Source organism: Ictidomys tridecemlineatus, chromosome 2 (assembly GCF_052094955.1).
Source record: "Ictidomys tridecemlineatus isolate mIctTri1 chromosome 2, mIctTri1.hap1, whole genome shotgun sequence".
In the NCBI taxonomy this organism is placed as follows: Eukaryota; Metazoa; Chordata; class Mammalia; order Rodentia; family Sciuridae; genus Ictidomys; species Ictidomys tridecemlineatus.
Genome location: NC_135478.1, coordinates 205,358,068 through 205,372,216, shown reverse-complemented (window position 1 = coordinate 205,372,216; position 14,149 = coordinate 205,358,068). Strand labels below are relative to the sequence as shown.

The 14,149-nt window shown below is 38.1% G+C and overlaps 1 protein-coding gene across 16 annotated transcripts in view; it reads left to right on the top strand.

Moving 5' to 3' along the window:
* Nucleotides 1-12,624, top strand: part of Adam22 (ADAM metallopeptidase domain 22) — a 218,676-nt gene extending 206,052 nt beyond the window's left edge. For all 16 annotated transcript variants that reach the window (XM_078040466.1, XM_078040465.1, XM_078040475.1 and 13 more), the window contains 2 exons: nucleotides 1,463-1,586; nucleotides 5,286-12,624. In XM_078040466.1, coding sequence (XP_077896592.1) covers nucleotides 1,463-1,586; nucleotides 5,286-5,306 — 145 coding nt within the window. In that variant the 3' untranslated portion in view covers nucleotides 5,307-12,624. The remainder of the gene's footprint in view (nucleotides 1-1,462; nucleotides 1,587-5,285) is intronic.
* The last annotated feature ends 1,525 nt before the right edge of the window (nucleotides 12,625-14,149 follow it).

Here is a 14,149-nt window from a genome sequence, read left to right as displayed (position 1 = left end):
AAAAAATTAATTTCCAAATTAGAAAAACACATAGTCTTGTGTTGCATTAATAGAACTTTAGAGGATTTGAAATACTAATATTCTTAGTCACACCTATCCACTCAAGATGGAGAGCATTAACATAAGAGAAATCTAACAGTTGCTTTGTCCTAACAATTAGTGCTAAGGAGTGGACCTGGCCATTTTTCAAAAACGGAAGAAGTGTTAATAGTTATGGATTAAAAGTAAATGGAACCACTCTTGATCGATTCTTAAAATCAATTAAGGATGTTCACTTGAATCTCAAAGTTAGTAAGGAAAATTATTTTCAAACTTTAGCTTGAATTTAACATTTATAAAATAGAAATAAGTTTGAAAACTATGGCAGAATCAGAGCCAGGGACTTTATATGAATGGGAACTAAATGCAGTATAGGCAGTAGACCTTGCCCCACCCAGTGATATCCCAGGATACAAACGCCTGGTCTGAGTCAGTCTCAGCAGATGTGATGCATCCTACTGAATTATGTACTTGTGTTATAATGTGGCAATGTAACCAGTTCAGTGATATGTGTCATTACCACCTTGCACCTGGGAATCAAGGAATCATGAATGTGTAGTGGTAACATTTGCAAAGGGGGTGTCTATTGCAGTTATCACATCTGTTGTTCATTACGATATTCTAATGGAAAAGTCTTTTACTAGCTTCCACCCCACTCTTAAAGATAAGCTAGCAGCAGGTATGGGCTCATCTAGTGTGCTACCATAGTCACAAATATTACCACTGCACATACACAAATCAAACAAGTTCAGCATAACACACCACTCTTCCCCAGCAATGCTGATTGTAGGGATGAATCAGACCATTTTTGTATGTTCTCATCAGACTTTGTTTGGCTGGAACTCTGCACTCCTTACTGCTTGCATGTTTACTAATTTATTATTAAAATCCCTGTATTTGCCTTTGTTCCTTCACAACTAACACATTGGCCTCTGAATGCATGAGTTTTGTGTAAATGAGTATGTGACTTAGCAACTAATATATCATTGGTAATGTATTGTAAGATCTTAACTGGAATTATTATACTTAGAAGCAATTTTACATGAAGTGGCAAAAATAAGGCAGAATATTAATATGTTGTATACTTAATTTGCCATTATGAGCTCTTAGAATAATTTTATCCCTTCTCCATATTATCTTTTTAATTATTCTATAGGAAACTTCATTGTTGGCTTTCTAGTTGCAAAGTATGATTCTATGTACTAACATTTAAGTGGTTCATTGCAATCATGGAATTAGAAAGCTAAAATTCCAGCATTCCAGTTTTGGGGATGACAGTGTCATCTTCCCAGTAGTTAAACTTTGGAGTAAGAGCTTATGGAAGTAGAAGTCAGAGGGTTTGTTCTGAACTCACTTTTCAAACATTTGAAAATGATATTAAGCAATCGCCTGCTATTTATTTCATATGTTCTCAACGTCTCAGGACTTTATCTCCTGCCAAGTCTCCTTCTTCCTCAACTGGGTCCATTGCATCCAGCAGAAAGTACCCTTATCCAATGCCTCCACTTCCGGATGAGGAGAAGAAAGTGAATCGACAAAGTGCCAGGGTATGTGGCAATGTTTCTCCATAACCTTACCTAATCAGTCCTTAGCACTTCTCTGTGAATTCACAGTGTAAAAGGTATATTTTCCTTCTTCATGAGAAAGTTAAATATGAAAATTAGAAGATTCTTGGGGCTTGGGGGTTCAGATTTGTATTTGCAAATAAATTTAATCTGCATTGGTATATGCTGGAGATATTTGGTACGTATTAGTCATTAATATATACTTAAATTGTTTATTATTCATTGTAATTAATATAGTAAAACCTGGAATAGATAAAACCAAAGGATATATTTTGCTGTATCAGTTTTTTAATATTCCTGGAAATGCCAGAGACCAAATAAATTAGCCACTTTTCTATGCAAATTGCTTGCTCAGCCCTTTCACTGGCTAACTCCTCAGTAGATTGTTAGAAACAGGAACTTATGACAGAAATTCAGATTATTGTCTTAGGGATGGGAGTGGAATTTGGATACTGGGAAAGGGGATTTGAAAATCTATAGTATTAGCCAGACTCGGTAGCACATGCCTGTAATTCCAGTGACTAGGGAGGCTGAGGCAGGATGATTGAAAATTTGAGATCAGCCTCAGCAACTTGGTGAGAACCTCAGCAACTTAGTTACATCCTGTCTCAAAATACAAAATAAAAAGGACTGGGGATATGGCTCAGTGGAAACAATATCCCTGGGTTCAATCCCTAGTACCAAAAAGAAAGCAAGCAAGAAAGAAAAGTTCAGAAAAATCGGTACTATTGAAAGAATACATCAGTGTATGGCCAAATTTATTTATTTGTTTGTTTATTTAGGTACTGGGGATCAAGCCCAGGGACTTATTCATGTTTGGCAAGTACTATATCACTTAGCTTGCTCCCAGCCCCCCAGAGATCAAAATTTTTTAAAAAAATATGAAAATATTTATCCTGTTCACAATGATTCACAAGAAGTTTTATTTAGCTATCAAATCTCTTTTTGCATTTTAATCATATACCACTCTCTTATGATATTCCTGGAACCTTACTCATTATGTGAAATTTGAAATACAGTACAGTTTAGAGAGGCAAACCAACCTTTAGAGGTTTAAATAAAAGATACAACCAAAGAATAATTATCTTTATAGATTTTCAGACTCTGTTGTGGTTAGTTAATACTATAAAGTTGACTTTCTCAGAGATAACATTAGAAAAAAAAAAAGAAACGAAGCTTTAAAAGCCTTCGCAGATGTATCTGCTAGTGAATACTAGGTTGCTAGATTTTTTTGGTCTTCAAAGATATTTAAGAGACTCTTTGCTCTTCAACCTAAATTATGGGGTTCAAGATAATTATGGATCAAATTTGAACTCAGTCAATCCACATCCAATAAGAAAACACAAATCATTATATGCATTATATTTTATAATAATAAAAAAATCTTTGAAAACAACTATCATGTTAATCATAAAAAAAAATACCTCTCTATATGTTAATATGGAAAGTGGTAAGCAAAACAACTCAGATTGCCAGCACTTGGCTTTCTAGCCTTAAAAAAGACTTGTTGATAGACAGTCATTTCTGATACATGATATTGAAATCTAAGGCTGCTGTCATTCTTCCCGTCCTAGGAGAATTGTCTAAGTACAGCACCCCATTTTTTTCCTGTTAAATCATCTACTTATCTGTTTTACTGCATCAACTTGGGGACATTGTTCAGCTGTTGTTATGCTGGAGTGTGGATTACTAGAGATGACAGTTCCTCTGAAAAAATGGGCTGGCCCATGCCCCTTCCCTGGGCTGAGCAGGGTGACTGTAAAGACTAGCTGCTGGGGGATTGGGGCTGTAGCTCAGTGGCAGAGCGCTCGCCTAGCGTTTGTGAGGCACTGGATTCCATCCTTAGCACCACATAAAAAAGTAAATAAAGGCATGATATCCATCTATAACTACCAAAAAAAAAAAAAAGACTAGCTGCTGGGAGAGTTGCTTGAAAGATCCGATTTCTTCTTCTCACTGTGGATTAGCCACACCTTTATGAGTCCTGCAGAATAAGCGGGCCCCTGTTGCTGGGCTGTCTTTGTGGGCTGTGGAGACTCAGATAAGCAGACCTTCCTATCAGCAGCCCCTCTGGCACAGCCACACAGGCCTGGGCAAAGTTGTGCCTATTATAAAAATGATGTCTTGGCCAGTCTTTTCTCCTTTTTTCCTCACAGGGATAATCATAACTTTTAGGTTGTCCCAGTGTCATTCATTTGTTCCTCTCCTTTCTTATGTAATATTCATAATCATATGCAAAGATACTTCAGCTCTCTGAATCCAAAGTGTTGTCTCTTTACAACTGCAGACCATTATCAGGGTATTTTGACCAGATACTCTTTGCCTCAGACACCCCTGCCCAGCCCCATTAAACTCTCCACCATTAGATGTCATCTACTCCCGAAGATACTCATAATTGAGAGAAATCCTTTTGGTTTCCAAGAACAAGAGGATGGGTGTCTTTTTAATAATAAGGGCATACAAAGCCAACCTGAGATAGATAGCACAGAAGGCTTTATCACAGTCTTGAGGTGTAAGCCAACATGAGTGTTCAGAACAAGATTTCCATGAAGATTTGAAAGAACATCCTAAGGTAACCTATAGAAACATCTTCGTAGTCACTTCCTTTCCACTTCTTTCCCAGAAACCTATTGTGTATACCATAATATGCCCCATGTATCCAGTAAAAAAGGAATTTGGATGGAAATGGGTGTCATTTAAGTCACTCTCCTAATTAAGGCTTTCTTTGTTCATGTTTATAGTAAGTTTTAAACATCATATTGCCTGAAAATATGTTTCATCAGCTAGATTTTTTTTTTTTTACATTGACCTTCCTTCTCTGGTGAATTGATTTACATTCACATCTGACAGTGCTAAAGTTGTTTGTGGTCCATTAAGGCAACTGCTGAAGATCGTAGGAATGAGATCTGATCAGGCTCAGTGTATAGTATAGAGCTGGTGACAGAAGCACAGAAAGGGAAAAGGTGAGGGAATGAAGGAAGGGACTTCCTGCCTTGCACTCATCCTTCTTCACTGAAGGGTCAGCTCCTGAGAGGACAGTGACGAAATTGCAGAGTATGTGGTCTGGTCCTATGGCTGTGGCCCAGGACAGTGATTCGTAAGTGGGTGGTGGTGGTGTTGAGGGAATCACACTTCCCAGAAGTCAGCAGTTCGTAGCATTGACTGCACATTGGAATCATCTGAAGAGCTTTAAAAACATTCTCAGCCTAAGTCCTACCCAGAGAGGTTATAATTCAGTGATCTGGTGTGCTGCCTGGGCAGTGGAAGTTTTAAATATTTCCTAGTTCAATGTAAAATATGGCTGTGAGTGAGAACACTGCTCTAGGTGGCTGGATGAGAATCCTGAGCATGTGTAGCTTAAAAATAATATCTTTACAGTCTTTTGTTTCATTTGAGACAAAATATTTATTCAAAAATTTGAGTAAAATTAAATGAAGATGTAAAGTTTTTTTTTTTTAATTGAAAAGTGATAGTCATTAAAAAAGTTGAGACACAGGCTTAGAGGAAAGAACTAAAAGCTGAAGTGTTTATTTTATCTGTGCACTAGACATTGTAAGAGTGTGTTTTCACAGTCATGTAACTATGGATGGAATCACCAACTTATTCATTTTCCTAACTCAGAATATATGTCTGCTTCTCCTGCCTTTACAACGTACAACTTTGCTTTTCTCTGTTTTGCAGCTATGGGAAACATCCATTTGAGATCAACTGTTTACATGTGACACATCAAAACTGTTTACTTCAACTTTTATAGAAGCCCAGCCTCACGGAATCACTGCAAATCTATCTGCTCTTCAGAGGACACCAAAACCCTCTGAGATGCCACAGAGGAGAGGAAGCTGTTTCACATCTGGATACCATTTTCTTTTTGTCATTGGCTTAGGATTTAACTGAACCATGAAAAGAACTACTGACATGTCACATTATAACACGGAACAATAAGGGTACTGGTATGTTAATGGATAATCCGCATGACAGATATATGTAGAAATATCAATAAAATTAACTCACATGACCCCAAATGTAGCAAGTTTCCTAAGGGACAATAGTGGTTTCAGAACTTCACATTCTGAAGCACATTCTCATTGTATACAGTAATGCTATATGCATGAAGCTTCTGTTTATTGTTTTCCATATTTAAGGAAACAACATCCCATAATAGAAACTAGCATGCAGGGCTACGGCATATAGGATTTTTCTGCAGGACTTTACAGCTTTGAGAGGCCAATATCCCATATGCTAACTTTAAACATGTATTTTTATTTTTGTTTTTTACTTTTCATATTTATATAAGCATTCAAGGACAATTGTACATATGTAAACATTTTTAAAATTAAAAAAGCAGCTGTTACACACAAGTGTATTTTGCCAAATGCCTAAAAAGAGTCAGTCACAATCACATCATCGTCCACCATCCAATGGTCTTCAAAGAGTATAAGCAGATGATGTAAATATAGTGGTCAATGCTGTAAATGTGTCTCTCCATAATTGGTATTTGTCGAAAACATGTGATATCCCTTTAAACTGTGGAGGCAGTTTTATTGAGTCATCAAGAAACAAAATGCTCAGCAAAACTTCTGGCCTCCATAGCTTGCTAAAGCAGGAGTCCAGCCTTGAGACTATGCTGGTGATTGCTCTCTGGGCCCCCCTCTGCTAGCCCATGCACTTCTCTTCTGGGGGTACATGGTGCCTGCTGCAGCAGCTATTCTCTTCCACTTCCAGAGCATATCAACTAGTCTCACCCTGGAGGCCGTGAGCCCCCAGCAGTGTGTTCTGCTGAGGTTAAGCAAGTGAACCAAAGACAATCCAGACCACAAGCTGCTGGTGAACTGGTAGCTTCCATCTTGCCAATACTCTAACCCTTCTGTGTAGCCTGAAGTTTTTTTTCCTTGACAAAACTTTTCAGCCACCCTTATCTGTGAAAGAATGACTTGTTGTAACAAAAACAACTTCTACACTGTTTTTTAAGGGTATGTGTTAACACTGGGATGTGAGTCCCAAAAGGTCATTCTGTGTTGACCCTGGAGCAAGATGATGGATGGTTCTGCTGTCTGAGCTGGGAAGCCGTAACAGGGCATAAAGGGTTAGATGAAATCTAAAGCCACAAAGATGCAGCAACTGGAAAATTATACAAACAGCAGCAGAAAGAATCTGATGTCTTGAGCCCTGTCATCTTTAATCCATAGAAAAATGAGAATTTTAAGTTCAAAGCCCTATTTTTAAACCAAAAGTTCAATAGCTATTATAAGGCCAGTCTGTCAGTCCAAAAAAAAAAAAAAATTTTTAAAAAGGCACTCTAGTGAGGTCAGAAATTGATGGGATCAATCGTGATCTTTTGTGAAGTATACTTCTGATTTCCTCTTTTTAATTTTTATTTTTTTCTACATTTGCTTGAGAGGAAGGGAATCAGCTGATAAGATATCAGGAATGCCTTCTAACTTTGATTTCTTCTGGTAATGTCCATGGACAAAATCCACTTCATCTCCCTGTGTAATCACCCTAATTGCCCAAACTTCCAGTTAGAAGACTGTGTTTCATCCTCAGTGTTCATGTCTTCTGTAGAAGCCCTCTCTTCTGCAAGTCTTTGAAAATGATTGAAAAGTGGTTTCATCATCCAGAATTATATATTTAATCATCTAAACTTTGTGGAAAATAGCAGTTTTTCACAACAGGAAATGATGTGATTGTTGATACCTCAATAAAACAATCCGTCAGACCAAGGCTGGTGTGAGTGGTGAGCAGTGTTGCCACAGAGCTCTAGCCAAGGACAGAAGGACAGACAGATTAAAAGATGTAGCAAATAAGGTGACTTGACCAAGATCATTTTAAATGTGCACTGAATGTTTTCTGGTATTGAGTGTATAAAAGGCTAATAAGGTTTATTTTGACTACAAAAGAGTTTATAGATTTGAATGTAAGGTGCCTCATGTAAATATCCTTCCTAGTTATAGTTCCATAAGCCCTATTTGAAAGAATCCACAAATGGCTAGCTACTCCATTGGTTATTGATATTTTTCACCTTCTCAATTATTTTTACTGAAAATTATTATTTCCAAAAGAAAATAATTATCATGTGCCTTTTGGGAGATATGGTTGTTCTAGAGGTATATAGTTTGTAATCACACTCATTGGTAATAACCTTCTCTTGAAACTGAGTGAAAAGTGATTACTTTGTTTGCAGAGATTATGATTTTAGAAATATAATAGAGCTTCAATGTTCTGTGCTGAATATCTACTCTATCTCCCGTGTTTAAACATTCTAGAACCGTTTGTGGAATTCTTTGACAAATTTTAGCCTCAATGGATAGTTTCAAGAAGTATCTACATGTACACTCATGATTGATGTTCTAGAGCATTACGTCTAAATATTTATGACTTTTCATTCACTGAGGTAGACAGAATGGATCCATGGCACCAAATAAAAGCACAGATATTATATCTTTTTAAATATTTATTTTGGAGAGAAACTTTGAGGACACATTGCAGTTCATATCATGCAACTAATATTTGTATTCCCCAGTTCAACATGGGATTGTTACTAAGCTGAAAAGAGCATTTATTTGACCCTTACATTCCATTGTATGCCTTTCCCCCCACTTTCTGAAGTTCTGTGCATAGTTAGGACTTCAGATTGATAACCCTGCTGTTTGAGATGTTCCATTTATCCATATTCATCACAGTTCTATATAAAAAGACTTTTAGATGTCTCCACTAAGAGTCAACATGGGAGTTGTGGGATGACAGGGACCCCTTAAAGAGTGGATTAGCTAGACTAACTGTTCTCTGCATCCAGCACTTACTCCCCTCCCGACTCTGCCTTCTTTCCTAGTACTGGGGGTTGAACGCAGGGGTGCTCCACCACTGAGCTACACCCCCAGCCCTTTATGTTTTTAAATTTGAGACAGAGTCTCATTGAATTGTCTAGGCCAGCTTCAAACTCGCTATCCTCTTGCTGCAGTCTACTGGGTTACTTGCCACCATATCTGGCTCATCCAATTTCCTAAAATAGGAAGCAAAATCCTCCTCTGGAGTCACCAAGCTAGAAAATGACCCTCAGTCACATGCAGTCTGTGGAAAGGAAAAAGTATGTCTCCAACAGATCATCACAATGAGGGCTCCCAGACTTACTTTAGTGATTTTGTGTGTGTGTGTGTGTGTGCTGGGAATTAAACTCAGGGGCACTTTTACCACTGAGATACATTCCCCAGCCTTTTTTATTTTTAATTTTGAGACAGGTCTCACTAAGTTGCTTAGGGCCTTGGTGGGTTACTGAGACTGGCCTCAAACTTGGATCCTCTTGCTTCAGCCTCCTAAGCCTCTGGGATTACAGGCATGCGCCATCACATCCAGTGAAGTTGTATTTTTAAAGAAGCTCAGCACCTCAATTAGGAATAACCTACCCTAACAATTGTTATAAAAACTAATTGACCAGCCAGGTGCAGTGCCACATGCCTGTAATCCCAGCTATTCAGGAGGATGAGGCAGGAGTATTGCAAGTTTGAGGCCTCCCACATAATCCCTTCCAATTGACTAATAAATAAAAGATAGGGTTAAAATTCCAAGCCTATTTTTCAGTTTGATATGGTATTTATTAAGTGTTACTGCAGTTCCTCTTTTTCCCTTTTGCTTTCAAAGACTTTGAGAATTGTTTTTGTGCATAAGGTCAGTTCAGCATAGAATTTCTGAATGTAAGATTGATATGGTTTCTAAAAGAAGCTAGTGTGAAGATAAAATTAGATATTCTGTGGGCTTCTAAGGAGAGACTGGGTTTGGATTCTATAACAAGCTTACAGTTCTCAATATTTTCTGTTGAAGCTCTTGCATATTTGCATCATTTTATCTTGCCCTAGATCTTTTGTGGACACTTTACCTGTTACCTTTTTTCAGATTTTATTTATTTTTATTTTTTTGTTTAGATACCTTTGAGCCAGAGGAAATAATAGTATTTCTGTTCACTTCTTTCAGTGTTTCAAAATCATGTTTGTTCATTTATTTATGTCATCCATTTATTTCCTGTTGTTAGTGTTTCATTTTTACCTTAAACACACACACACACACACACACACACAAACACATCCATGCATGCACGTATGCACAAACTTTATTTCTTTGTTATTCAACATGATAATAGATCCTAATCTAAAGAAAAGACTATTTTACTTATCTTAAAGGAAAGGAAGGCTAGTTATTGAGTGGCTTGTGTATGGGGGGAGTGGAGAACAAACTGTGGAACTGAAAAGAGACAAGACAGTTGCCCTCACAGCCCGATTTGGAAGCTGCTAGCTGCTGCCACTGGATGCCACAATATGGGGCGTATTGTAAATATCTTCTTCCAGTTGGTAAGTTGGCATGAATTTTCCATGAAACACTCTCCCATTTGCATTATAATTATCTATTTTTCCTTAACTTTATGTTTTCCTTTAAAATTGTCACCTAAATACATTTCCCTCCTTCAATGTATGGAGTCAAGATAAATTTCTCATTCTCTCTCTACCAGCTTAAAAGATTTAAAAAGCAACATATCCGTGGAATAGGGTTTAATTTCAAACTCGAATGTTTATTTTCTTCTTCTGAGATACTTTCTGAATGGATAAGATTAATCTGATTTTGGATGCAGCAAAATCTTTTCTTCTTGCACTGGAGAACTAAGCTTTCATAAATATCTTTCTCTGGTTATTACATTGTGAGGCACCTGGTCTTCAATTGTGGCAATTGCCTGGTGCAGGAGCCCCTCTAAGTTGTGTGAATGGGAGCTTTTAAAGTGCACCTGCTGGTAACTGCTGGCATGTGCTCACAGCATATGCTGTCAGGCAGGTGTTTTGACTACCAAGAGGAGCGGATCTACCACACCTGCAGGTGCAGAGCAAAGATGGTTAAGGCTTTAGAAGATGGAAGATACTATTTCTATTCACATTTTATTCATGGTTTTGTCAGAATCAACATGGAACATCTTTGTTTTGTAAGCCATACAACAAAATAAATATTCAAAACAAAAACCTGCCTAGTTAGTATTTCTGCCCCTTATATCCATGGCCTGACACACTGTAAGCATCCTCACTAGGGGACTGAGGGATGCTTCAGAACCTTGCTGTTTCTGAAGTAGCTTCCCCTTGAGTAGCTGTGCAGCACTTTCCTCCTAGTTAGCTTTCCCTGTCACGGAGGCTAGTACTTCCATGGGGAGACTGGAAGGACACTAGGGGTGCAGAGTGCGGTGGGAGGCATTGTTAGCCTCCCTTTGACACATTAGCATGGATTTTGCAACTTGGAAAGTCACTGAGTGACAGGCCCTAGGGTGTGAATTTCAGAATGGGGAGGAGATAAGTAATAGTAAGATTTGTGATATCATGGGGCATTTGTTTAGTCCTGGCTTAGAAGAACCTGAAAGCCAAGCAGGCACAAAAGCCCTAAATGGTCTCTGGGCATGTGGTAGGGAAAGAGATAGTGGGAGCCTAAGGCAGATTTGTGTGCTTTACAGCTTTCACCAGTGGTGGCTCTGTAAGTGCTTCATGGTCCAGTGGGGTGTCCCTGTTGCATTGTTTGTAGAACCTGCCACATGACAGAGAGGTGCTTCAAGGGCAGCAGGATTTTGATGAGAGGCATCATCATTTCATGTTCCAAGTTTCCCTAGAATCAAAACTTAGCAAAATGTGTGTTTTGTTCTTTTTTTTTTTTTTTTTTTTTTTTGGTACTGGGAATTGAACCTAGGTGTGCTTTACCACTGAGAAACATCTCCAGCCCTTTTCACTTTTCATTTCAAGACAGGGTCTTACTAAGTTGCTTAGGGCCTTGCTAAATTGAGACTGACTTTGAACTTGTGATCCTCCTGCCTCAGCCTCGTGAGTCACTGGCATTACAGGTGTATGCCATCATGCCTGGCTCTGTGTGTTTTTTTTGGTTTCATTTTATAAAAAGGCATACAATGAGAGTACCCAGTCTTGTTAAGATAATGTGCATACAAACCATCCATCATAAAATTTCAAAGAAAATTAGTTTCCCCTTTATTTGTGTGTGTGTGTGCATGCACACACTAATCCGCATTCACCTGAGGGCTTAGCCTTTTATTTTATGAAGTTTCAGTCTGTGATTTGTTTTGATGGTTAAGCTCTAAAATAACACTAATTTCCCCAAATCTACAAATATAGCGGTGCTAAGTTATATCAGATAACACAATACAGAGAGTGCTGATAGGAATTAATACTTAGTAATAAGACAAGAATTCCTGCTAAATTATACATGTGTATCACTGCCTGATTAGAAACCCCACTTTTTTTTTTCTAATCCAGCACAAAATCAAACTGTGATTCTACAACCAGTCTTTTTAATGGTTAAAAATGACCCAACACCTTTGTTTTGTATGGGGAACTTTTTTTCTTAACACTAACTGCAAAAGCTTAACAAAAGGATCTTTCAGAATAACTAAGCATGTGCTCCTTTTTAACTTGTAAGAAGACTTGTCCCTCTAAACTAGAATCCCCAACCGACATCTTTCAGAAACTGGGTGTTCTATTTAATCAAAGCAGTTTATGTTCGCCTGTTTAGGTCTGTGCTAGTGTTTTCCACATCTGCCATCCTTGAGGGGCGATTCCATCTGCACATGATGGAAGTCACCCTTCGAGGAAGTGTTACTAGCAGCACGGTTTCACTTTTGGTAACCAGGTATCCGTGTGTATATATTTAGATTTGCATCATTTTAACATTCTCTCTGCTACTCTGCACTTCAGGTTCTTACGCTATTTTAAAAATAATTGGGTTTTGGCAAACACCAACTGAAATGTATATGGTGACTGCTTTCCTGGGCAAGTGTGATTTGTTTTATGGCCATTCAAGTTATAAAATTGTTCTTGCATTGTAGGTAAACAAAATCTTGCTGTTTTTAAAGGTCACTGTAACTTGAGGTTCAAATTTCTGACGCAATTTTATTAGTATTCACTTCTGAAGCTAATAAGATACCAGTTTTCTATGTTACTCTCATTGTAACATCAATAAAGTGACTTTCAATAAAAGATTTATGTTATTTTGATGCATGACTCCCTTTAATCTCTTTTCTCCCAGCCAGATGCTCTTTCAGGTTAATCAGGATATGGTTACAGGGTGTTCCCCCCCCCCTCCCCCCCGTTCTACACAGTCCTAGAAGAGATCATTAACTTGATAAGAAATAGAACAATCCTTTAGTAAAGCCTGGGTGCTCAGATTTGCTGAGCATTTTCCTCTACTTCCCCAACTGCCTTGCTTCTTAAACACTTTCCCTCACCCTAATGAGGATTCATGTCTTGTACCTTATCCTACAGCCCAGGCAGTGGTGCTCACCTGTGCTGCATTCTAAAGCAGAGTCTTGGTTGGGTTCAGTTTAGGTTCACGAGTTCATTGCCTACAAATGGTTCCACTCCAGACTTTTCGTCTCTTCTCACACAGCCATTTTAGTTACCAGTCACTACACTGGCTTTGCAATTTCCTTGCCTTCAGCTCCTAGTCTGCATAGAAAAAAGTAGTCAAGTCTGTATTATGGTGTGAGAAAAATGGAAGGGAGTTGTTGATGAAGGACTTGCATATTTATTATGAGATTTTAAAAATTATGGTGATCACATAGAACTCCATTATGTTTGAAGCATATAATAATTCATTTATATGAGCACTGAAACAATGATGCACTCAGGTGAGGCAAAGCAAAGTCTAGTCCAACTTGGCTCAGCAGGAGCGTGAGTTTTAACTTAATGACTACTGTGGTGCAAATCTATGCCAGTCCCCAGGAAGTACCAGGCCTCTGGCAGCCACATTTCTATGAAAATTGTGTGAAATGTGTTATGAGGACTTTGTAAACCATGAATCTTTTGAACCATAAGACTGAAGCACACATTTCCAAAATAAAATACAACCCTGAGTGGGAGTGATCTGAGGAACTTATTTCTCCCAATAATTCCAAGAATTCAAGTTTGAGTTCACAGCTTTACCCTTCCCAACTGTAGGCTTTAATAGAAGATTAAACAGACTGAGAAACCGTTTTAAAGAAGTGGTTGAGGCTACACTGGAAGTATACAAAGAAATGAAGCACAGAACCCAACATAAAATAAAAACAAGGGAGCACAAGATTCTTTTGTAATGAAGACTGACTGAAAGGGGATGGCTACCTCAAATCCATCAAGGAGAAGGAAAATTTTTAACAGCAGACACAGACTGAAGAGGAAGCGCCATGCCATGCTTTTGGAAACAAACTGTACGAGCAAAAATAGAGGAGGTAAGACTTTTTTGAAGTATCAATAATTAAAATTGAATTAATTGATATAGAAGCATGGTTTATAATTATTTAGCACTTATCCAAAAGCAAATTCAGAACCATGATAAATGTAGCACATCTTGGGATTCATAAAAACAACAAGGTGGTTCAAATAAGGGCTGTGACCTTGGGTTAGCAAGGATGCTTTTACCTAAATGCAAATGATCACCCAAAAATTTATCTTCCCTTAAACTATGTTCTCAAGATCCTGGTGAGGTTTAGCTGAACAATAGGGACTAGAACTCTTTAAGGACCGTCCCTGCCTTTTTGTCCT